Genomic DNA, 23283 nt, shown 5'->3' with positions numbered 1-23283 from the left:
TGTTGGCATTTGCAAATGCAACGACCCAGTTCTTGGGGCGAACACGACACTGTGTCTCAGTTCAGAGGAAATTCTGTGGCTAGCACCAAACTCTAATACAGGCTCTCAATACCCGGTTTCTTCTAGACTGCATCTGGGAAAAGAAAGAGCAGGACTTTTGTGCAGAAGGCATCTCTGGGCAGTGGACAGGCCTGTGATGACTAGGAGGCCTGGAACTGCTTCTCGTCTGAGCCTAGAGGCAGATAAGATGAAGATACATAAAACTGCCTCTCACTCCCAGTCCAACCACAGAGCACCTGGGCCAGTTTCCGAAAATGGCGTTATTAACAATTCTTGTAATATTCTTCTGCCTTGGCACATGTGGTGGCTACAGTGGTGGCGTTGCTGTTGTTGCAGTGGTTTAAAGATCTTGAGACCTTGTTCCTGGAATCGAGTGAGATGAAGGTGAAACAGGTTTCATTTAAGAAGAAACACAGTTCTAGTTCTCATTGTCGTAGAAAAACTGAGGCTCTGAGCCCACGTTAAACTTTTGGAAATGAGAAACCAGGTGATGAATAAATCCTTCATATGGGGGAGGGGGGAAGGAAGCGCTGGAGGAACTGAGTCACTAGTTTTGAGCAATCCTGAACTCACTGCTAAAATCTCTCATCTCCACTTTAAGACCTGGTGCCAACAACAGCTGTGGGAGCTCAGAGCTGGGGCAGGAGAGCTCGCACCACAGGCAAGTTAAAACTGTTTCAGGGCTAAAACCTTCACGCTGACATGTTACCAGTGGGAGCCCACACAATGAAGCCTCTGTCTCTGTCTGACCCAAGCTCATTTCAAGCTTCCTTCTTGGGATGAAAGGGTTTGGGGATGTTCCTCGGCAATCCTGCCCGGCAGCCTTTTGCCACAACAGTTTCTAACTCCCACCATCCCCAAGACCTGTGGTCCCCAAGTCTCCTTGATCGAACCGCTCTCATCGAGGCAAAGGCACCCTGCCTTCTCCAGTGTGGATGGGGGCAGAGATGAAAAGGTGACTTTCTCGCATGTCTTCGCTGGTTGCCTACAAGTGTCCTTAGGCACTTCTAAAATATACTCCGCCCTCTTGGTCACAGCCTAGAGTTGTCACCCCATTTCTTAGAGGTCACTATCCTGTCCCCTCTCTTTTCTAGCTGCTATTACAAGACGTGAGAGGGGAGATAGCCTGGCCTTCTCCCACAATTTCCAGTCATATACGGACATCACTGGGACACTAGCTATATCAGAGTTCCCACCACCTCACTCAGGACCAGAAGACGCCCGGGTAGCCAACCACCAACACAACTTCAGGTTCTTTCATGCTTTTTGACCTCCTGTTCTTCCTACAGGCTTGGCTCTACCATCAGGACGCTTCCAGATGACAACAGCCCGAGGGGAGATGCAGAGTGCCGTGCCCAGGGGAAGGCAGGACGGGCAGCGGGGCGGGTGGGGAACGGCAGCAGAGGACGCAGAGAGCTAAAGGTGACAGGCTTGTGCAAGGACTGATGCACAAGTTCAGAAATGCTGCTGAACAAGCCCTGTGCACAGCAACTATATAGCATGTGAATGCCTTCCCCAGCCTTCCTCTTCTCTTTCTTCGCTCCTGTGCCTCCTGTATGCTGCATGCCCCGTTGCGTGGGTTTTGAGACAGAGAGGCAAGGGACTGCACTGCGGTGACTAAACATAAAGAATAGGAAGAAATGGAAAAATATATAAAAGCGGTGCCCTCTGTTCTTACAGTTTTACCACCCATCCCTTGGTGCTTGGCATTTTCTTCCAAGCTCCAACGCCTGGCTTCACATCAATTCACAGACCCCAGCTTTCATCTAAAAAAATTATAATTACACAACATTCCAACTACTATTGATGTGGAGAAGAACTGCAAGTCAGAATCCGAAATATTTATAATCCAGATGTTAAAAGCCCAAACAAAAAAAAAAAAGGGTGGGGGAAAAAAAAAGAAAAAGACTTTGACACTTATTATGTTGGAAAGCTCTTGATTTCTGAGTGAGCCATCATTTTCAGACAACCTGACTCATCATTTCTGAATGCTTCGGTTTGGCAGCCGTGTATATATTTAGTAATACAAACCCTGACTTGCAGCTTCCAATGAGAATCCTAATGGCATGATAAGACAGATTTTCATCTCATTCACGTCATTTCCAAATATCAGGAAATTTACTTAACAGCAAGAGTTGTAAAAGCTATGAAGTGGTCTCCCCGGGGAGGAGCAGAAACCTCCTGACTACACACTCCAACAGCTGAGCAAACCAACAGAGAGCAGGCTGCAGCAAACGGCTCTCTACTGTCTGGCCAAGGGACAGAGCAGATGATCCCAGACACGTTTTCCTCATTTCTCCTGGCTCTGGGCTTTGCTAATCAAGTCCTCATACCACAGCCACTGGAGCCTCTCTCATATCCAACTGGAGAAACAGCTTCAAGGAAATATACTGTTGCAAACCATTTAGGACTTCACAAGGAGTAAGGAACCTGTGCCAGTCTTTGAGAATGCATTCAAAGCGTCTTCATTCAGCAGTTAGAATTGCATTTTTTTACATTAAAATCCCCTAGGCACTTGGAGTCTGTGAGATTTTTTTTTTCCATTGCCTATCAAACAGTGGTATTAAAAGTTATGTCTTTGGCAGCACAGTCAGCCTGAGTAGATGCGAGACGATTTTCATCTATTCATTCTAGACCATCTGCTTCTTACCCTCAACTTTCAAAGGCCTTGAATGAGATGTAGGCCACTGAATTTTATAGCTAAATTTCATGAACCTCTTTGAAAATGAAAGGATTGCACAGAACACAAATTTAGAGACATCAAAGGGACCTTCCCTTTTCATGCAAGCACTAAAAGCAGTGCAAAGGGAACTAATTATAATTTGCTCTATTGCCAGTTTTCACACTGGAGCAAATACAACCATTTTATGCTTTAAACCTTACAAACCCATGGCTGCCAGCTTAATATACTCCTAAAGCCAGGACCAAATTAATAGACTGAAACCATCTTGCATCCACTCAGGCAAGCAATGAAGCCAAAAGAGCTGGCAGGCTAGCTCATGGAAAAACTCTTTCTGTTTTTTGTATCCCTGCTTTGATTTTTTTTTGTTGTTGTTGTTTGTTTGTCAATATTTCTTTACATATTCAACGGCAGTGTAAACACTAATTCAGCTTTTTCAAAAGTAAAGATATTGCACAGATACTTTTTAATGAGCTGATCTTCATCCCTGCTGCTGGCAGAGTCTGGGGGTAACACGATCGAAATGGCAGTGCCTCATAAAAAGTATGGCAGAGTTCAGGGATCTTGGCCAAATGTGGCTGACTCAAGATCTGCTGACTCGAGTGACTGGAATCATTACGTAGACATGTGTATTCCAGGCAGGCAATGGAGGGGAAGAGCTCCTCTAAACTATGAAGCAAGATTCAGGTGAAATTGTGAAAATCACGGAAATTATAGCAGAAAAATCAGGCTTCTAGTCCAAACATGGGTCTACACACGCGCTGGAAGCAAGGGTAATGATAGGGTGGAGTGACCCGGACGCCACTTGAAATCAATGAAAAGTGAAGCTGAGGCAGCATCTCCCTTTGCTATTTGACAAGCCTGATCGCCTTCTATGAGAAAGTAACCTGCTCGCTTGACGTGGGGCAAGCGGTGGACATTGTCTACCTGGATTCCTCCAAGGCTTTTGATGCGGTTTCCCACAGCCTCCTCCTAGAGAACCCGCTGTGTCTGGAGAAGTGGTCTGAGCGGTGGGTGGGGAACTGGCTGACAGCCCACACCCAGAGGGTGATGGTAAACAGCTCCTTTTCAAACTGGCAACTGTCACAAGTGGGGTCCCCCAAGGATCGCTATTAGGCCCGCTGCTGTTTAATATCTTTGTAAGTGATCTGGATGATGGGATTGAGTGTACTCTGATGAATTTTGCTGATGATATCAAACGGAGTGGGCAAGTAGACACTTTGGAAGGGAGAGCCACCTTGCAGGAAGACCTGGATAGTCTGGAAGAGCGGGAAAACAAGAACCTTATGAAGTTCAACAAGGACAAGTGTAAGGCCTTGCACCTGGGAAAACATAATCCAGGAGTGCAGCACAGGCTGGCACCTACCCAGCTGGGGAGCAGCTCTGTGAAAAGCAACCTGGAGGTCCTGGTGGACAACAAGCTCATTATGAGTGAACAGTGTGCTGCTGTGGCAACGAAAGCCAACAGGATGCCGGGCTCCATCAACAAAGGCATCACCAGCAGAGATAAAGAAGTCATCATCCCACTCTCCTCAGCACTTGTCAGGCCACACCACAAATACTGTGTTCAGTTTTGGTCCCTGCTATACAAAAAAGATGCGGACAGACTGGAGAGGGTCCAGAGAAGGGCCACAAAGATGAACAAAGGGCTGGGAAGCCTGCCACGTAAGAAAAGGCTGAGAGAACTGCGTCTGTTCAGCCTTGAGAAAAGAAGGCTTAGGGAAGACCTTATCACCATGTTCCAGTATTTAAAGGGTGGCTACAGAGAAGATGGAGACTTCCTTTTTACAAGGAGTCACATGGAAAAGAGATGGGGTAATGGGTACAAGCTACTCCTGGGGAGATTCCAATTGGACACAAGAGGGAAAATTTTCACAATGAGAACCAATCAGCCATTGGAATAATATCCCCAGGGAAGCGGTGGATTCCCCAACATTGGACACTTTTAAGATTCAGCTGGACAGGATGCTGGGTCTTGTCTAGACTCTGCTTTTGCCACGAAAGGTTGGACTAGATGATCCTTGAGGTCCCTACCAACCTGATATTCTACAATTCTATGATTTGATCCCTGCCCCATCAAGCCAACAAGCCCTGGGACAAAGCAGGTACTGGCTGGCCAGGGCAGGAGCTTTTCCTGCTCCCCAGGGCGTCCTTAGACACCATTTTATATCTTCCAGTTATCTACAAGCTTTCTGATTTACAGTTCACAAAAATCCTAACAGAGCATCTACAGAGGTGTCTTAGTTTCCATTCCCCAGGCTTTCAGGACACAGATTGGCGGGTACTGCTACACCAATAAAAGTCTTCAAAGGTCACTATTGCACATTCTTCATACTGTCAGTGGTGTAAGCAAAGCTGCTCAGATCCTGGGGCCATGAAGACAGGATCACATTTTGATGATGACTATGGCACTAACTTCTCCAGCAGGAATCAGTCCAGAAGGCCCGAGGAATAACACAACCAGTGACACCCCGGGATGCTATCAACATGCTAGCAAAAAAGTGTTTCACTTACTGTTCTCCTGCACTGATGTCCAGGGAAGGAGAGGTCGTTCATAATCCTCAATAGTGGGAGAGTCAAAAAGCTGTCAACACAAAATTCTTAGAAAGTTTTGGTGCTCCCGCTCTGGGTGGCCAACTTAACTGCACTTACCCCTTGCCAAGTAAGCACTGCTGCAGTCATAACGCTGGGAAACTGAGTGGGAAACTGAGTGAGGAGTTGCCTAGGGTCATGTCTGCACCAGACAGGTGAACACTACGCTTAATTCACACGTGAATAAGATGCCACAGTGGCCCCCTCATGCAAATACAATCATCCCTGTCCCATTTCTTTCTATATGGGAAACTAATTCAAGCTAGTCTGCGTGACTGGTTCTTGGATCATTTTTCTGTATATCCACTCTTCCTTCTCCCACTTACACTATACAACCTGTCTTTCCTCCTGTCGTGCCCCTCTTTGAGGGAGCTGGCTATCTATAGACCAGCAAAGAGAAGAGAGGCTGACTGGCTGCGATGTGGCTAGAAGATGCCAATGGAAGGGAGGGAAGACCAGAGGATGAAGCTGTGCTTTCATGGAAGAGGAGATGCAGGAAAGAAAGAGGGAGAAACAGGTGTAACACAAAAGCACAAAGGCAAGAGGAGGCCAAGGGTATCTGAACCTGAGCCCCACCTGTCAAATAGTTCAGCAAGATGGTTTAGGGGTAGAAGTAAAAGGGCCTCGGTCAAGTAGAGAGGGCTTGGGGGGGAAGAGGTATCACTTGTATGTAGATCTCAGCTTTGATTTCTAACTTGGTCTCACAGCAGGTGAGCACATACATACTGGTGCATCTGTGCTGTAACGGGGGTTGTACCTGTGTAATTTACTTGACAAAGGCTTATGCTCCTGTCCGTCACCTCCACAGTTGCAGTGGTGCAAGGTCTGCGCAGAAGCGTCCCTCTCTGCTGCACCTCACCCTTCTCTCAAGTTAAAGCATGTGACTAGCAATACATAAACACGATCCATTTCGCAAGAGGTCAGAAATCCTTCTTCTCCAGCAATTCATAGCTGCCCAAGGAAGAGGCTATAATCCTGACATAGAGTTTGAAGCTAAGCAAGGAGTGCAAAGGTGTTCCATGGAGCTACAGAAAAATCATCCAACTTTCAGAAGAGCAGGGAGAGCACAGAACCATCTCCTCAAGTGTCTGGTTTCTACAAAACACATTGAAAAATTGTCTCAGTCTGCCTGTGGCAGAGGCTTGAGGCTGTAACTGATAACAAGTGCCCTGTGAATAAGACGACCTTAAATCTAAACCAAACCAAGTCACCCTGTTTCTTAGATAAGTTTTATCATTCTCATGGGAGCAAGTTGTCCTTTTATGTTACCTGTTGGTTTATGTTACCTGGTTGTACTCTGCTTTCAAGCCGTTTGCCAGCTCTGTGGCTCCCACTGCAATAACGCTACAAATAATTTAAGCGCTACCACTTTGGATCAAAATTTTAATGAGGCACTAAACCCACAAAAGGGGCTCTGTATAGCATAATTAAATAGAATGGGCCTAAATAAACAGTAAGGTTTTACAAGTTACGTTATAGTTGAAAACAGCTGGGAGGCAAAGAAAGGAGCATTGAAGATGCATGATGTAAAAAGGCATTTCACAGAATGCAAACACTAAAACTTTTCATATCGCACAAACAGTAAAACACTACAAGCACATTACTTCCCTTTGATTTGGAAGAATCTGCGTGGGGCACAGGGCGTTTGTTTTTTTCCTTCTGCTAGTCAGCACAATGAAATATTTCACATGGAAACCCGAACAGTGGCAAAGAGCCATTTGTCCTTCAGAAAGAAATAAATACTGCAGAAACAGGTAAAGTCAGAAGGAACATCTGTTTCAGTGAGGCCATGGGTTGATGGATCACAGGTCCAAAATGCTGGACAGTGCTGGGACTCCTCAAAATAGTCTTGCAAACAATCGAACTGTAATAAGTCTGTTTGGCTCAGAGCTGCAAGACGCTTGTTTCATGCTCACGCCGACTCCTCGAATCCACTGCAAGTGGTGACATTCAGGCTGAGCCAACTAGCTCAGCATTCAATTCTCTGTCTGCATCAGCTATTTACAATATCGTGTTTGTTCCATCCCTGTCAATATTTGATCCAAGAGCTGCATAAATCCCACAAACACAGGAAGGTTTCAATTTCACATTAATGTAACATTGACAGTGGTGCTGCTGTATCATGTAAAGTCAGTGCATTGTTACTCCTTGAGAATGAAATTTCTGGTAAACTTGGGTTTCATTTCATTTCCCCCCAGTCCTCTCAGGAGCCCTTCCTCAGAGCCATAGCTATTGCTGCAGTTCTGGGCTTGTGAATGAAAAGTTTCTAAATTCATCTTGGTTTATCATTGGAAGAATTCCTTCTTCAATGGGAGTCAGAATGGGCTCCTCTTTTATAAAATCTGGATCAAAGTTGCTCACATCATCTTTGGATTTCTGTCAAACAGAAAAGACAAAGGAAAGAGATGTCAAAAGTACGTATCGCCTGCTTGATACTCACTCTGCATTTTCAGTCTAGTCTTGAATGCAATGAACTATCACCTCCATAACCCATGCTGAACTTACGGAAAGCTTTTTCTGGTGGTGGACTGGGAGCAGTTGAGTACCCCCCCACACCCTCTTACACCGTAAACCCTTTTAGAGCCTCTGCGGGCTTCTGACAGGCAAACCCCTCTCTGATTTAACTGACACCCCCTCTGATGGGTTGCCTGCCGGGACATGGCAGGGCAGGGCACATAAATCAGTTCCTTTCCTCAAGTGTCAGCACAGACCCAGCCATTCGAAGCAGTTATCAGCCGCGTTTCCAATTAGCTGACTCCACAGAGTCGCTCCTTATCTGCAGAGAGCCTCAGCTGGGTTTTTGGCGGGATACACTCCTCTATGTGCGAGCCATTAAACTTACACAATAATGAATTACTGGGCCGTGGGAAGACAAATGGCTTGCCTCCGGGTGCTGGATTCCTTGCTGCGCACCACAAAGTGGGACAGTTTATAATGCGCACACACACAAACGGGGTTTGTGGCACATTTTGACAAGGTGTGTGTTTTTCCTGCATCCAGAACAAGATGTTTTATTGACACTGAAGTCTAATGTTCCCAGATCCTGTCCAGCTCATGGTGGACTGAGAATGCTTCCTCAGCCTTTGATTCAGGTCAAGAAACAACTCAAGAGCTTGATTTTGAGCTCCTACAGCTATTCCAAGTGCCTGGTTCCTGCACCCAGTGAGCTCCATGGAGCAGGACTGGGTTGACCACTGCCACTATGAGTTTGCAGAGCGACCACATCAGACAAAGGCCCTCCAAGCGACTATTTCAAAGGGAAGGAAAGGCTCTCCACAGACAGCATCTTTAGGGCTGTGTAGGACCACTGGGAAAAGGGCAGCACTGTGTCCTCTGCAGCCTATTTGCCATTTGAACCACTCAGCTGACAGTGGTCCGAGCAGGGAACACTGTGCTGGCTGCTGTAAAGACAGAAACAAAAAAGCGACAGCCCAGTTGTGAAGAGGTCAGTGGCATGGTTAGAATGAAGATTACTTACCCTGTTTTATATCTGGGGCAAGGCAAAGGGTAGTTAGGTGACTAATCTGCTACAGTTGCTTTTACAAACCTGCATCTTTTGGCTGAGCAGCTTTGAAAATCCACTATGGAGGGGAAAAACGACCTGTACAACATCAGGTGTCCAACCACCAGCCAAATCGAGACCAAAGACCTCGCCTCCTGACTCTCGGGCCAGGGCTTTCATGTCAAGATTGCCCTTCCTCCACCTCCCTTCCTGTCTGATGGGAATAAACCTGCTCATAGAGCCCAGGAGATATAAAAAAAAAAAAAAGCGATCCCTTTCCCCCACCCCTCCTTCTCACGTACGATTCGGGGCCTGAATGGTGGCTCCATCTGACGCTGGTTCAGCAGGTCCCAGTCCAGATCTTTGAAGTAGGGGTGCCGCAGAATTGCGCTCTCGCCGCCCTGCCCAGGGCTGCCCAGCCGCATGTTGGGGTTCTTCGTCATGAACTGCAAAAGAAAAAGGGCTGTTTGTTTCCTCCTGTCTGGCAGGGCCACAGGAGAGGGACGTATTAGCAATTGCACAAAAGCTTGTCCTCAGCTTTCCTGTTGAACCCAGTTGCTGGACAGACTTCTCAATTTCACTGGAACCACATGCAAGGAACTTGACTCATTCTCTAGAGGAAGAAGTCGGGGTGTTATTTCTTCTTCGTCCCTTTTCTTATGGTCAAATAAGAAAAGAAAGTTGAATTGCATAGTTTGCAACATTACAGAAGTTGCACAGGGGTTTTGGTGGTTATTTATTTCTGTATTAATTTCTCAGAAATACAAGCTCGCTCTCAAATGCTGCTCACCAGCGAGCCAGGCTTTGGACTGGAGTCAGTCCTGAGCCGTGTCTTTTTCCTAAACCTCAGCCTGCTGAAGCGCAGCCAGGAGCCTACGCTTTCCTTCCTGTCATCTCAGGAAACAGAGGAAAATGAGCAAGGCACTGGCTTTTAGAACCCCACCAAGCCCCAAGCAGATGAAAGCAGACAGGTGACCACCTCCTCTCCTGATGGTAAAACTCTAAAAGAGGATTTATTTTTCTAACACTTTTACTTTGCTACCAGTGAAAAGAAATCTCAAACCTCAGCCAAAGTGCCCTGATCTGCCAGGGAGCAATGAGACAAGCTGTACATCACGCACACAGTGCCCTTTAGGTCTCAACAAGAATGATGAAGTGTGAGCACCGCAGATATTTCTTGGGGGGAAGGGAGGTATTGGAGGAGGAGTGGAAACCTTTTCCCAGGCAGGAAAAGAGCTAGTTGGACTGTTAATTTAGGATTATAGTTCTTGAAAATTCAGTAAAACCCAATCTTTCCCCTCTCCTCAAGTATTTCTAATTCATTAGGGAAATCAGGTTATATTTAAACTGGGAAAATAGCTGCTTTTATTTGCCTATTGAAACAGCAGCATAAAGCAAGCTCCACTCTGGTGGAGGTGTCCAGACGATTTCCTCAAAGATGAAAGAGCATTATGTTTAGCAAATAGCTGAACCAGCCAAACCAGACAATCGGTCACTGTTTTGGGAATGACCAAGTCTGCTGCATCAGAGCAATGGGGAAATGAAAAGAAGGGGAGGTGCAGCAGGAGACCAGCTTCATTCTGACTGTAGGAGCTTTTCAGAAAGTACAAATTTTCCTAGGACAAGTGGATGAAAGGTCTAGTCATTCCCTACCTAGAGAGACTGTGGGGAGAAGAAAGATGACTGACAGATTTATTTTAGAAGTCTCCTCAATACCCCATCCTAAGGAGGCTTCAGAGGCAAAGTAGATGTGGTATCTGCAGCTGTGAGACCTTGCAAGACCCCAGACTCTGTTGACATTGGCACAAAATACCCAGCTCCAGCCTGACCTCCTGAGCCCTTTGAAGACCTGTGCTGCTATGGGATTCCCTACAGCATCCCACCCCAAAACATCAGTAGAAAGAGCTGCTGAGTGCATCCAGATTTTTAAGAGCAGTCACCAGGACAGGAGCAAAGCCAATGTGACTTTCTGAAGCTGGGGTCTTCCCATGCTTCTCTGGACTCTTCAGCTCTCATTTACACAGCATTTCCAGGGCCAGGCCCAGGGACAAGCACAACTTCTGTCTCCCCAACCCTTTCAACCTGTTTTTCTCCCTTTCTACCAGCAGAACCCAAACACAATTTGATTCCCAAGAGACTCTGCCCCAAAGTTTCTGTGGGATACTGATCACCAGACAACAGCTTGGTTTCTAAACCAGAAATGGGTCAAGTCAAAAGCTCTCAGAGACTAGGTTCAGACAAGCCTTTGCAAGTCTTAAACTAAACTTCCTTTGTTTGCAAAACAGGCCAGAAATCTCCTGGCAACCCCGTTTTTCTCTAATAATTTCCTGCCCAGCTTCTTTGTCCCCACAGATGGATATCTGCACCTCACTAGCTCTTATTTGCATTGCTGGAACACTAGAAAGCTCAAACAAGATCAGAGCTCACTGGTGCTGAGAGTGGTATAGACCAAAACAGTTCAAAAAGACAAGACAAAGAGGAAAGAAGGACAGCTGGGAATAAATCCATGTCTCCTGGCTCCTGACCTACCACCTCCTCCATTACACCAGGAAGCTTCTGTTAAATGTGGAGAGGGAAAAAGAAAACAAATAGTCTCTGAAAAGGGCCGGTAACATGCTTTGCTTGGGTTCCCATTCATGCTCAACCATATAAGACCAAAACCTAAACTGGACTGCCCATTCCCAGACCAGTTCAGAGCCCTGGGATATAAAAGTGTGTTTACATTCCTATTTGCTTGCTTTATTCCACATGAAGCCAAAATTGCACCAAGCAAAGGCATCCAATGCAACAAGCTGAAAGCCAAAGTAAATGCACTTCTGGCAACTTAAACCACCCTCTTTGTAAGGACAATGAGGATTAGGCAAGGGCCACCCCTTGAGGTGCGCTGTTTTGAGCTCAGAAAAAGCAAAACATAAGATTCAAAACAAAATGCCTGTTCAGATTTGACCAGCTAGCTCTGATTTGTGCATCGGACTCACAGATTGAGAAACCTCAGTTGGGTAACTCTAGGGACCATCTACCCCATGTTTGGTGTCCAAAGGAGGCAGGAGGAGAGCAAAGGCTTCAAAGTCACCCACTGATGGAACACATCCTCCTGGCTGGCTGCTTAGAGTGATGCCAGGCTGCCACAAAACGCCTCAAATTAATCCTTTCCTTTGACAGGAGTGAGCTGACCTATGGAAACCTGATCAAACAGCACCTTCCCCAGCTGTCGGGCGTGAGCTCAGTGCTGCTGCCTCTCTTGCTCTGTAAAAACAGGACCTTGAAGGACAAGGGTACCAAGGGCCAGCAGTGATCCACTAGCACCCTAAACCACTGTGGACAAGTTTCTCTAAGCTTGTTTCCCAGATACTGCAACCCCCTAACGCAGGCTAGCAGGACCTTGGAAATGAATCGAAGTCATGCACTCTAAAAAGAGTATGAACACGGCGTGAAGAGGCCTCCCTTCCACAGCAGACAATATCATACTGATCTGCTCCAACAAAAGGGTGGGATATCATTTCAAAGGATGGTAGGTCTCTTATCGTTAGCTTCCAACCCTGATAAATGTATGCTGTGCTGAGACCTCTCAGTTGTATCAGTGCATGGGAACAGGCACTGAAACTGTTTGCTTTAAACATCATCATGCAGTACATGAAATATGTTCCTCTATTCTGGGCAGCCACAGCATCCCTGCAGGTTACTCTGCCTGTGGATGTACGCACGCGCTGCACCCAGCGGATGTGACAGAAAATGAGAGATTGGCCATTACTGCTCTTCCCTTACAATGAAATCTCCTGGTGAATTTTGGAAACACCCGGTGCATCACAGCCTGGTGAAGGTGGGGTGTGTTCTCTGGGAAGCAGTTACAGTCTTTATTTGACAATTGGGCTGAAAAGCAGGTGTGCAAACTGTGACTCCAACAGAGACAGTACTAATGCCTTGCACTGGAACAGAGTTACCTGCCTTACTGTAAGAGATACAAAATTAAAGGATGAAACTTTTGAAGCTGGTTTCCACTAAAATGAATAACTAACCCTCTCAAACGCTATTTAAATTAACCAGAAATTATTGCACTGACAAAGAAGTAGATGAAGTTTTAGTCTGTGTTGTCCAGTATGTCAGGAAAAACAAAAGACTATAATGACCTCTATCCTGCCTTGAGGCTCAAAAGCCCATGAATCCTTCTCTTTCACTCTCTGCCTTAGGCAGTACTGACATTTCTCTGCCGAGCACCCATCTTGTATCGCCTCTGCTATCTGATGGCACTTCTAGCAAAGCAAACAAAGAACTGGGGATTTCTGAGGAACTGAATTAAAAGCTCAGCCTTCATCTCTGAAATAAGTAGCTGGAGCCTATACCCATGTCTCTAACCATAAAAGAGGCACTTCTGCAGCAGAAGGTGTAAAGCTGAGTGCCCAGAGCACACAGACGCTGCCCTCGGCACATGTGCAGGATGCACAGGAGAAAGCTTTTTGGAAGTGCAGATAATCTTTCACCTGATCCCTTCAGCTGCATTCAGAAACAGCTGGAAAATGTCTTACAGTGCTGGCTATTCCTGGCATCCACAGGAAGGCCAGAGCTGGATTCTTGCTTCACAGGTTAGATAGCCCTAAAGGTCTTTCCAAGTACAACCCTCCAGTGTTTTTGCAGCTGATGAGAGAAGATGTTCAGCAGAAAGTTTTTCACAGCAAAACGTCGTCTCCCAGTGCTTATAGAGTATCTCTAATTTTGCATTTTAACCCAGAATCCATCACAAATCTCAACCTCTGGCACACCAAGCTCAGAAACACAGAGAAAAAAATTCAACAGTAACAACAAAAAGGCAAAACAGAGATGTTCCTGAGCAAAACCAAACATGCAATCACCCTAATCCAAGATGCCTCCCAGCAAAACCAATAACAAGACTATCAATCTTAAACTTGAACCAAGCCATCAAGCCATTGCTCTGTGATCACGTCCAACCATGGGGAATTATTCCACTCCCGGTGTACAGAGCCCCTTGGGAGCATCCACAGACTGGGTCTCTTTAGGCTACACCAGTTTGCCGAGCAAACAACTCAGGCAAGGCTCTCACTGACCTCAGCTAACCCTCTCAGCAGCATCACAGCCAAAAACTGCAGCTGGAATGAGCCAAAAATATGACTTCACAAAATCATTTGAAAACATTTACTGAAAGAAAATGCAGCAAGCCATGACAAGAAATGAAAAGCTAGAGATTAGTCCACGGAGGGCCTGTGAAGTTACAAGGAAAAAATGCAGACCTAGCAGTGCCAACCAGTGGGAAAAATCTGCGTCAGCCCTGGGAGCTCAGGCCACCAGCAGGTGAGGGAGCACTGGGGACCCATGCTGGTCCTCCTCTTCACCTGCTATGTGGCTTGGACCGTGCTGGGAAGGGGTCCAGGTCTCCCAGTCTGCTGGGCACGGCTGTACTGGACTTCGGTTGCTGCTCACATGCAGCATTGCAACTTCTGTCTCAAGAGGCTGAGTTTGCAAATCAGTCTACTGGCCTGGAAGGCAGTGACGGGATGTCTGCACAAAACAGATGTTTCCAAGCGTTAATTTACTTGAATTTACAAATTCCCTTTCTCAATACTGGAATCCCTGATAGGCTTTTATGTAACTAACTCATGTATGTGCTACTGCATCAGGATAATTAATTTCATGAGCAATATTACAGTGACTAGATTATGTGAAATTGTGCCAAGTTCTAGGAAAACATTAACAAGCCCAGAGCCCTCCACAGAAGTAATGCACTTCAGGAAGAGGAATACAACTTTCTGCTCAGCCATTCTCTTTACATTGTTATCCATCTGGAAGAGGGATAAATTATTATTTCTTGTATTAAAGAAGGTCTTAGATGGACCAGCTCCCATCAAGACTCCGTTGCCCCGGGCAGGGCACGTTTATTTTACCTTGTAAGAGAAAGCCCATGCCCATGAGCACTCATCTTTCAAATGCAAGTGCATGGCAGAGATGGAGGCTCTCCCCCGTCTTACAGGCAGGGAATAGGAGCCCAGAGAAATTCATCGCTTTATTTTCCCAGGAGCTCAAGGGCAGCCCATCGCAGATACAATGACAGACCTTCAGTCCCACCTCCTCTCCATCGCAGCTTCCACGTGTCTCAATGGGCCCTTATTCAAGATTGTGCCAATGCAATAGTCAACCCCAAACCGTTAAAGGAAAGAAAGATTTCCCTGTTCATGATATTAACATTTCCTGGCTGTTGCTGTTTTTCCCATGTTGCTACCAAAGCAAAAAGCAGCAGCACAGGAGATTAATGCCCCAGAGTCTCCCCTCTGGTAATGAGGGAGAGCGGGGAGATCGGGAGATACCCAACATGCTCATCTTCATTAAGATTCATGAGCTAAACTAACAGGGCAGAAATTAACTCCAAAGGAAATAAGATTTCTCAAAGATCTATTTGATCTCAGACAAAAGGGAATCATTATATAAATAGAGCAATTACTCTAATTAAGGCTTCCCTCCATGAATCTCTTGCCTGAATGCTGCAGTTGCTGAAAACAGTTTGGCCGCCTATTATGTAAGGCAAACAAACCTGCAGTCTGGGGTTTCATTAGCCTTCATCCCCTCCTAAACAAAGAAGAAGAAAGGTGGCTCTATGGCTCTGTCTGTTAATGTCTGTATCATTTTTAATGATTGGAAGCCAGAAGGCATTAGCATAGCAGTGACACCATTATTTTTCTTTTTTTTTTTTTTTTTTTTTTTTTTTTTAAAATAAAAAGCTGTTCTTTTGAGCCAGTTTTGTCCTTTGCTAGTTTTGGGTAAGGCTCCCGTCGCTCTCCATCACAGTCTTGCTGGGGCGATGCTCACAAGTGTGCCTCGCTTCCCCATACAAGAGCAATCCAGGGCTCAGACACACAAATAGGTTACAGGGACCAAGGGAGCCTGATTTCAGCTGAAGCTCCACAGCCCTGGGAGTAGGGTAGTCGGAGAGCTCTGCCATGGAAGCCCTTACACTTATCGCAGCTCAGCTGGTGCCTGGTAACTTAAACTGCAGCGATTTAGCTGTATGTGTGATCCAGGCACTTGGGAACCCGAGTCTTGCTGACCTTCAGTGAGGATTGTGCTGCTGAGAATAGGACTAGGAGTCATTGTGGCTCTCTCAAATGCTGCCTCTAACACCGGGGACTGGCTCTGATTGCAGCCATTAGAGGCCGTGTGGCATTTTGGCTTTCTACCCTACATGCAGCAGGATCAATAGCTACAAGCCCTCATTCCTGCCAGTGCAATTCATTGTGGTGCTGAGCCAGAATACGACCCATGCGTGCACAGGGTGCTTCCACCCCCGTGCTGGGGTCCTGGCTGCAGACTGCTATGAGCAGATGAAATCCTTCAGTGCACAGAACGTCCAGTGAGTGCAGCGCCATGTCCTTGTGTGCTTGACATACAAGACTGCCCTGAAAGCATTTTAAGGGGAGGGGGGGAGAGGGGAGGAAGAGAGAGAGTGTGATATCTTGGTTATTTCCTATTCCAGGTAAAAATGGAATGGGAAGGGAGATAAAAAACAGTCTTCAGCCCTGTTCCTAAAAGCCAGAAGACTGTAACACCAAGTGTGACAGCAGTCACATGTTTAATGCACCAGCCACAGGCACGAAGGACAAAATGTCAGTGCGGTGGATATTAAACAGATAAATTTGATCTTGCTTTCCCCTAGTACAAAAATGGCTGCTCGATGCTGCCCAGTCAAAGCTTGAGGGAACAAGAAGGATTAGCTGTATTGCAAACAGTGCCGAGTAAGACAGACTAGCAAAATAAACCAAGGTAGACAGAGAAACTCACGTGTGGGAAAGACACATCTGGCTCCAAATCTCCTGGAAGTGTAAACTGATCTAACTTTGCTGACTATCACCAGGAGAGAAACTTGGCTCAAAATATGGGAATTAAATGTTGTCTCAATAGCTGCAAAGTTCCTTGCTGTGCTGAAATTTACCTGTTTCCCTGCCTCTCCCCACTCATCAAATAATAACTCATCAACACTAATGCAAAAGTTTTTACAAGTATCAAATGCACATTGGCTCCAGTGATAGCTAGTGATTTTCAACACTTCTGCCTTTGGTACTCCTGTAATAAATAATAAAAATAATATTCAGAAATTAACTTTAATCATTAGATATGTGGAACATTTAACATAAGTTTTGATCAAGGTGTCACTCCAGAAATCTGTGTTTTCAGAACTGATGAGTCAACCCCAGTGCCCACATGGGTCACCGGCTGCACTGGCTGCTCAGACAGTATCAAACTCCGGGTTTTTAAATTCCCCAGTTAGACTATAGGTACAACATGGGGATAGGCAGGTCAATTACTAAATCAATACATCAATCACAGTAACACAAACGTGAAGGAAGAATTAGCATTGCACTTATTAAGAGACTGGGGGGGCACGATCCCACTCTCGTTTTAAGCAGTGGTAAAATCTCCCTGGGGTTGCATGGGAAAACAATTAATCCTTTTCTGATAGTCTTGTCAAGAGGAACCGGGGGAATCTATTACACAACCCTGGGTGGCCTATTTACATAGAGTCAAGTACAAAGGGGACTAAAGTGCCCCAGACAAACCTGTAAAGGCCAATTAAGAAAAAAAAAATATCACAGGAAAATACTTCAAAGGAACTTTTTTGTGGTCTTGGTTATATTTCTATTCTTTTAATTGTAAAGTCCCTGAAAAGACACAGCCGGTCAGAAAGGTCAAAGCTGGAAGGATGAGTAAGACCTACAGCCCTGAATAGCTTGGACAGTGCTGAGACCTCCCAGTTAGATGGGCTGGCCCGCTCCACTGGAGGCTGCACAGCAATAGCTGGTCCCATCATTCAGTGATCATTCCCGTCTCCAGGTCGGACCCATGTTCTCAAGGGAATCCTTGAGCTGTCCCCAAGATTAGATTTTAATGGACTTCAACAAAATGCCTTCACCAAAAATGGGCCTATAATTGCACTGTTTGTCTGAGGCAGAGCTGAAAAGTGAGCCCAGGCCCCAAGTCTTAGTCTTGGCCATCGGAATCGCTTCTTCCAGAGCACGTAGAAGCAAGCAGAAAACGGAAGAGGGGGAAGACAAAGTCAGGGCAACGAATGCTGCTTCATTTTTTTTCCCCATCTCTGGCAAGAAAGAGGAGGATGAGTCACACCTGACATTACCATAGGCAGCATTAGGAGCTTTTGTTATGAAGCAAATCTAAGCCTGCATGCCAGGGACTTAAACAAGAAGCTAATTTCAGCCTGTTGGAAAGGGAAAGGTAAAAGACCTAATGACTACTTCAAGATGAATTTGGCCTTGGCAAGCTATATAGAGATGGCTTTAGTTTTCTTTCACGGTGAATTATTCAGAAGCATGGGACTATTACTGTAGGGCAGAGAAGCATTTCAGAAAGGGGTGTGATCAATCAACAGAAGAGATCAAAATCACTGGGGAAAGCCGTTTGCTGTTTGAGCATTAGGAGGCAAAGAGTAAGAGGCAGCACGTTACAGAAACGGACATGCAAGCTCAGGCAAAAGAGACAAGGCAGCAATCTGTCGGGGAGCACAGCCTTGTCACTTCAACACAGTGTATGTCTACAGCAAAAGTGGTCTAGAAGAGAGATCATTTAAAATTGCAGAACCCCTTCCGCATTGGGAAATGACAGGCTTCGGAGTCCTGCTTTTGCTGTAGAGGCTCCAGAGCCAACCAGGAAATGCAAGATGAAGGCATTTCTAAAACACAAAATAAAGAAAAAAAGTTTACACAGATCTGGCATAGGGTTTCACAGAGAGATTCAAATATTGGCCTTACTGACAGCCAAAGCTTAATCAAACTGTGCAAGAGGATTTATGGATCCTGCCAACTCTGAAGAGATGCCAAGGAAAATAATTTATTGGCATATTTGAAGGCATTTTTAATATCTGCCTTTGTTAGGCTTGTCAGCTCTGAGGATAAAGAAGTGAGCTCATCTAGTTCCTTCTTTGATTTCAGTGGGCCACCATTGTGTTGTTCCTTTCCCTTTTAATCTTTGTCTAAAAAATACTCCCAGCATCTGGTTCATTCAGAAACACTCAGTTCATTGTGGCTGTTCCAGCACTGCATTTGAAACAGATTATCTGCCTTTTTCTGTCTGGAAAGAACGAACCTGCCCTGGATCTGTAGGATGTAAGTGCAGAGGAGAGACATACACCTTGCAGAGAGTGACGTAAAGGAAACGTAGGCAACCTTACACCATCAGCATTTGGCTGCCTCATTTCACACCTTGGAAGTGTTCGGGAGAGGACTGGGGGTTTGGTCTAGCTCACACAGTGGCCAAACTGACTGCCCAGGACTTAGGGAAAAGGCAAGGCACAAAGGCAGCACACACAAAGCACATACGTATTGTGCTTGGATGTGCCAAGCAAAGCACACCCCTGGTATTTTGAATCAGGTGTTGCTTGCTGTAGCGTGCAGGGAGGATGCAGACACCTACCATGGTATCTCAGCTGATGACAGTTAGTTCTGACCTCCCAGTATCCAGGGGTGTTGGACCCCAAACAAGTGCAGCGTATGAAGAGAATAAACTTCTCCAAAGAACAGTTCAGAAGACCTCACCTTCCGTTCGGGGTGAGCAGCTGCAGAGAGCACGCAGCTTGGATCATCCACATCTCTCCTGAACTTAGATGTCCTTGCCAACAGTCCAAAACCAGCCTTTCCCCTCCACTCCTCTGTCACTGCAGACTGTTCGCTTTGATTATAGTAAAAAAATCTGCCTCTAAGACTTTCTGCTGTGAAAACCCTGGCCTCTGCCTTCTCTCCTCATTAATGGCATTTTCAAGTTCCTTACAGCAGTGGGGCCAGTCTGGTTCAGCACAGAGCGCTCACCGTCCAGAAAGCCTTTCTGAAAATAAGTTACAGCACACACAAAAGGGGTGCTCACCGAAGGCTTGGGCAATCACGGTGACATCCCCTTAGGATGGATATTTTACTCCTCTGGCAGCATAGCTCAGTGATCGCTTTGTTTTTTCCTCCTTCAGCTGGGCCTGCGTGGAATGCCCAAGGGAAATTTCTGTATCTCCCCAATCTTGTTTCCTCTCAGCCCATTACGGTAAGTACATGCAGCACAGCGCAAGCCTCCAAGGGCTCTGCTGGAGCTGTTATCCTCCATCCAGCCGAGGCTGGACTGCCCTGTGCTCTGACCACATGGGATATTAGAAGTTTCTTAGAATTTCTTTGGAATGGCAAGAAATAACCACCCGAACCCTGTATTCCCCAGGGACTCCTGGATTTAACTCACATATAGACACAAACATAATATCAAATTTATCTCTCTTCAGGAGCCATCACACACACACACAGAGTCCCAGCTGCTACCTAACTTATTTCTGTGTACGCATATGAATACATAAAGCATTTCTGCAATTCAACATCAGTGCCCTCTAACTTAATCTCTTGTTTTAAGGTAGAATTGGGACACATTTTTAAATAATATCCACAGGCTTCCCTCCATCAACTCAAGAGAAATTGCTGGTGGAGCAATGCACTGCTCATTATAGTACTTTGTGGGGAAGTCTCTAGTGTCTGATGGCCGCCCGAGTGACTGAGGGACCTAAGGCGGCCTCATATTTGCTCTTCTGGGCAGCAAAGGAATGACATCCTAATGTAAAAAGTTTTAAGTGGCTTTTTCAATCAACAAGATGAAAATTGGCCAAGCTGTTATGGAAGGGCCCCCATATCCCTCTCCCGCTGAAGAAGTGGCTGGTTGCTGTCTGCAATATTCCTGAGCCCTTTTCTTGCTCTCCAGAAAAACCTGCGTGTGCTGGTTTTCCTAGCAAAGGGGAATAAGTTATACTGCGGGTGAGCCCTCAGTATTGAATATTGCTGTGCGCGCTAACTGTACAAACAAGCCAAAAACCCTAAGGAACTAACTGAAAAGCCCCGGTTTCTGGGTTTCAATCTGTGACATGGACTCACAGCAATGGGAGAAGAGGCTTTTCCTTCCTAGATCAGGGCTTTTTTGACTTCCTGATCAGGCTTCAAGGCTGTCTGGAGGCAAAGGGGTTGGATTTAAACTGTGGCACATTTAACCATTCCCCCTCCTGCTGCTCCCAAGACCCATGCAAGCTCCCTCCTGGCTGCTGGCAGAAGCCAGAAAGTAAATCCCAACTCCCTCACTTTGTGCTCTGACAGAAAAAAATGATTCCATAAAACACAGGTCATCAGGGCAGGACCTGGCTCCTGCTGACCCACAGAGCATCATTATTGCTGCGGCTGACTTTGAAGCACTAATTCCTCAGACAAAACAGCCCCTCGATGTTAACATGGCAGAGAAAAGGGGATTTTAAGCAAATCTGCAAGAGCAAATTCTAAAGGAGGATGGGGAGGTGGTGGTGCATGTGTGCGTTAGACTTCAGTGGTGTTGTCAGGGTACAGAGAGCGCCAGGGTATCCGGAGGGGGGAAGTGAACTCAGTGACACGAAGCAGCAGAGAGTTCACTAAACCAGAGCATTTGCCTTTTGAATCAGGGTCACTTCCAGGCTATTGTTCTCTAGAAAAACAGATCAACTTCAAGTTTTTCTTTTGCACCCTTGGCACTGCATTGCTGACATCATTTTTCTCTGAGATATGGGTCATGTTTGCCCTCAGCTGAGCTCCCTCACCTTTCAATCCCTTTCATGTTTCACACTAATCCACCAACCTTTGGATTCCCCCATGCTATTCCACCCATGCTGGGCAGGAGTGCAGGCTGCTAAAACCACAGACGATTTCCTCTGCACCTTCCCCTTTTCTTGTCTGGTGTATATTTTTCACGTGAAAACCACTTAGCGTGGGACATAACCATTTTTGGCCAGTCTCTTAACTCTGGTCACGTTTTCTTCAAAATACATGGTTTTAACCAGTTGGAGGGAGAATGGGCTTTAGTCTCATTTGTGTTCCCAAAATATCCATCTACAGGCAAGGCTGCCCCAGCCTCATTTTTGGAAGGAGCGTTTCAGCTAGGTGTTTCAGAGCTCACATTAAGATTGGAGGTTGGCACACAAATGCCACGATACCCTCGGCTTCAGAAGACTCAGCTGTGACAGGAGTTCAGAAATCTAGGGTGCAGAAGGCAGAGCAATGCTAACACTTCCCTAGGGAGATGCTGCTTTCTAGCCCCTACTGTTACCTGGCTCTCGGAGTGAAAACATCTGAATTGTAATCGCTCATCCAAATTTCTAAGCCCTTGGGCCAACCATTGCCACTTCAGATCATCAGTCCATGGCGTGACTCAACAGGCTTAGTCCTTCTCTCCTCATCTGAAACCAGACTCGGAAAGGAGAATCCCTGCAGCTTTCCCCTTGAATTTGCTTCCCATTACACCATGGACTTTTGAGAGCCGATTTTCACTGCGTCCCTTCATTCTCCCCTCCAACTAAGCCTGACTGTGAGCAAGACAGCGTGATTGGATTGCATATGAGAAAGTCATACACGAAGCAAGTGAAACATGCTGCCAAAATACCACTCCCCTCACGGGAAACGAGAGGATTGTATTTCATTTTGCAGTTCACTCAGGTGAATCCCAAAGCCTCTGGCTGCCTGGGAAGCCACCCTCTTTGCTCAGGCACTTTTTGCTAGTGACAATTTACAAATTCAGAGCCTCAACATGCTGTAACAAAGCAAACTCCAGCTGTACTCTGACTGTAAAAGATACGGTGTGGCAGTCTCTGCTTGCTCATAAAGTTTCTCTTCCACAGTCTCTTCGTCACCAGACACTGGTGACTACTCTGTCAGCTGATAGCAAAGATATTTTAAAGAATTTCTTTTACAGACACAGACCAAATAGCTCCTCTGGCATAAACTCCTTGTGACTGTATTCAAGTAGGGACTACAGAGAAACCATTTTGGGGGCGAGTCAAAATCAAAGCAAGACTTACGTTTAGAATGAGCTGAAGTGGTCGAATCCATTCAGCAGCAATTCTCCGTTTCTGCACTTTTTTTTTTCCCTCCAAATCCATGCCCGGTTTGACTTGCTCACACAAGCAGGGGAGACCTCAGTTCAAGTCCTCTCTGCCTGACTTGAACCATCAGTACCTAAATTCCCTAGTGACACACTCAGACGGGGCAGGGTACACGACTGAGATTTTCTGCTTCCCTCCTCTGGGAGTATTGACCCCAGCAAAATCCTGCTGATTTACACTGATTTAGCTCTGCTCTACTCTTTCCCCAGCTCTTGAGGGAAAGTATCAAGGACAAAAAAAAACCACATTAAAAAGGGAAATAGAGAAAAACTTCTTCTGTAGCATGAATACTTTTGCTTTGAATTCTAAACAAGGTCCCAGGGCACTGAGGTTGTTTTTGTTTTCTTTGATACCAGTGCTCGAAAACACACCAGGAACACACACTGACCTAAATGCCGTCCTAAGTATGTATCTTGGTTATTATCAGTAAACTGCAAAGATGAACAGGATGCAACCTTCAGAAATCAGGTGGTTTCTGATGGGGGGAAATTGGTGAAGCACAATTATAGTAAATGAAAG

At 46.0% G+C, this 23283-nt stretch overlaps 1 protein-coding gene across 1 annotated transcript in view; it reads right to left on the bottom strand.

The window, feature by feature from the left end:
- Positions 1-6690: 6690 nt before the first annotated feature.
- PRKCH (protein kinase C eta) overlaps positions 6691-23283 on the bottom strand; it is a 118158-nt gene continuing 101565 nt past the window's right edge. The window contains exons 13-14 of the mRNA XM_074583707.1: positions 9137-9280; positions 6691-7708 (exon numbers count right to left, since the gene is read on the bottom strand). Coding sequence (XP_074439808.1) covers positions 7562-7708; positions 9137-9280 — 291 coding nt within the window. The 3' untranslated portion in view covers positions 6691-7561. The remainder of the gene's footprint in view (positions 7709-9136; positions 9281-23283) is intronic.

The sequence above is a fragment of the Larus michahellis genome, chromosome 4 (assembly GCF_964199755.1).
Source record: "Larus michahellis chromosome 4, bLarMic1.1, whole genome shotgun sequence".
NCBI classification, from domain to species: Eukaryota; Metazoa; Chordata; class Aves; order Charadriiformes; family Laridae; genus Larus; species Larus michahellis.
This window is presented reverse-complemented; position numbering and strand designations above follow the sequence as displayed.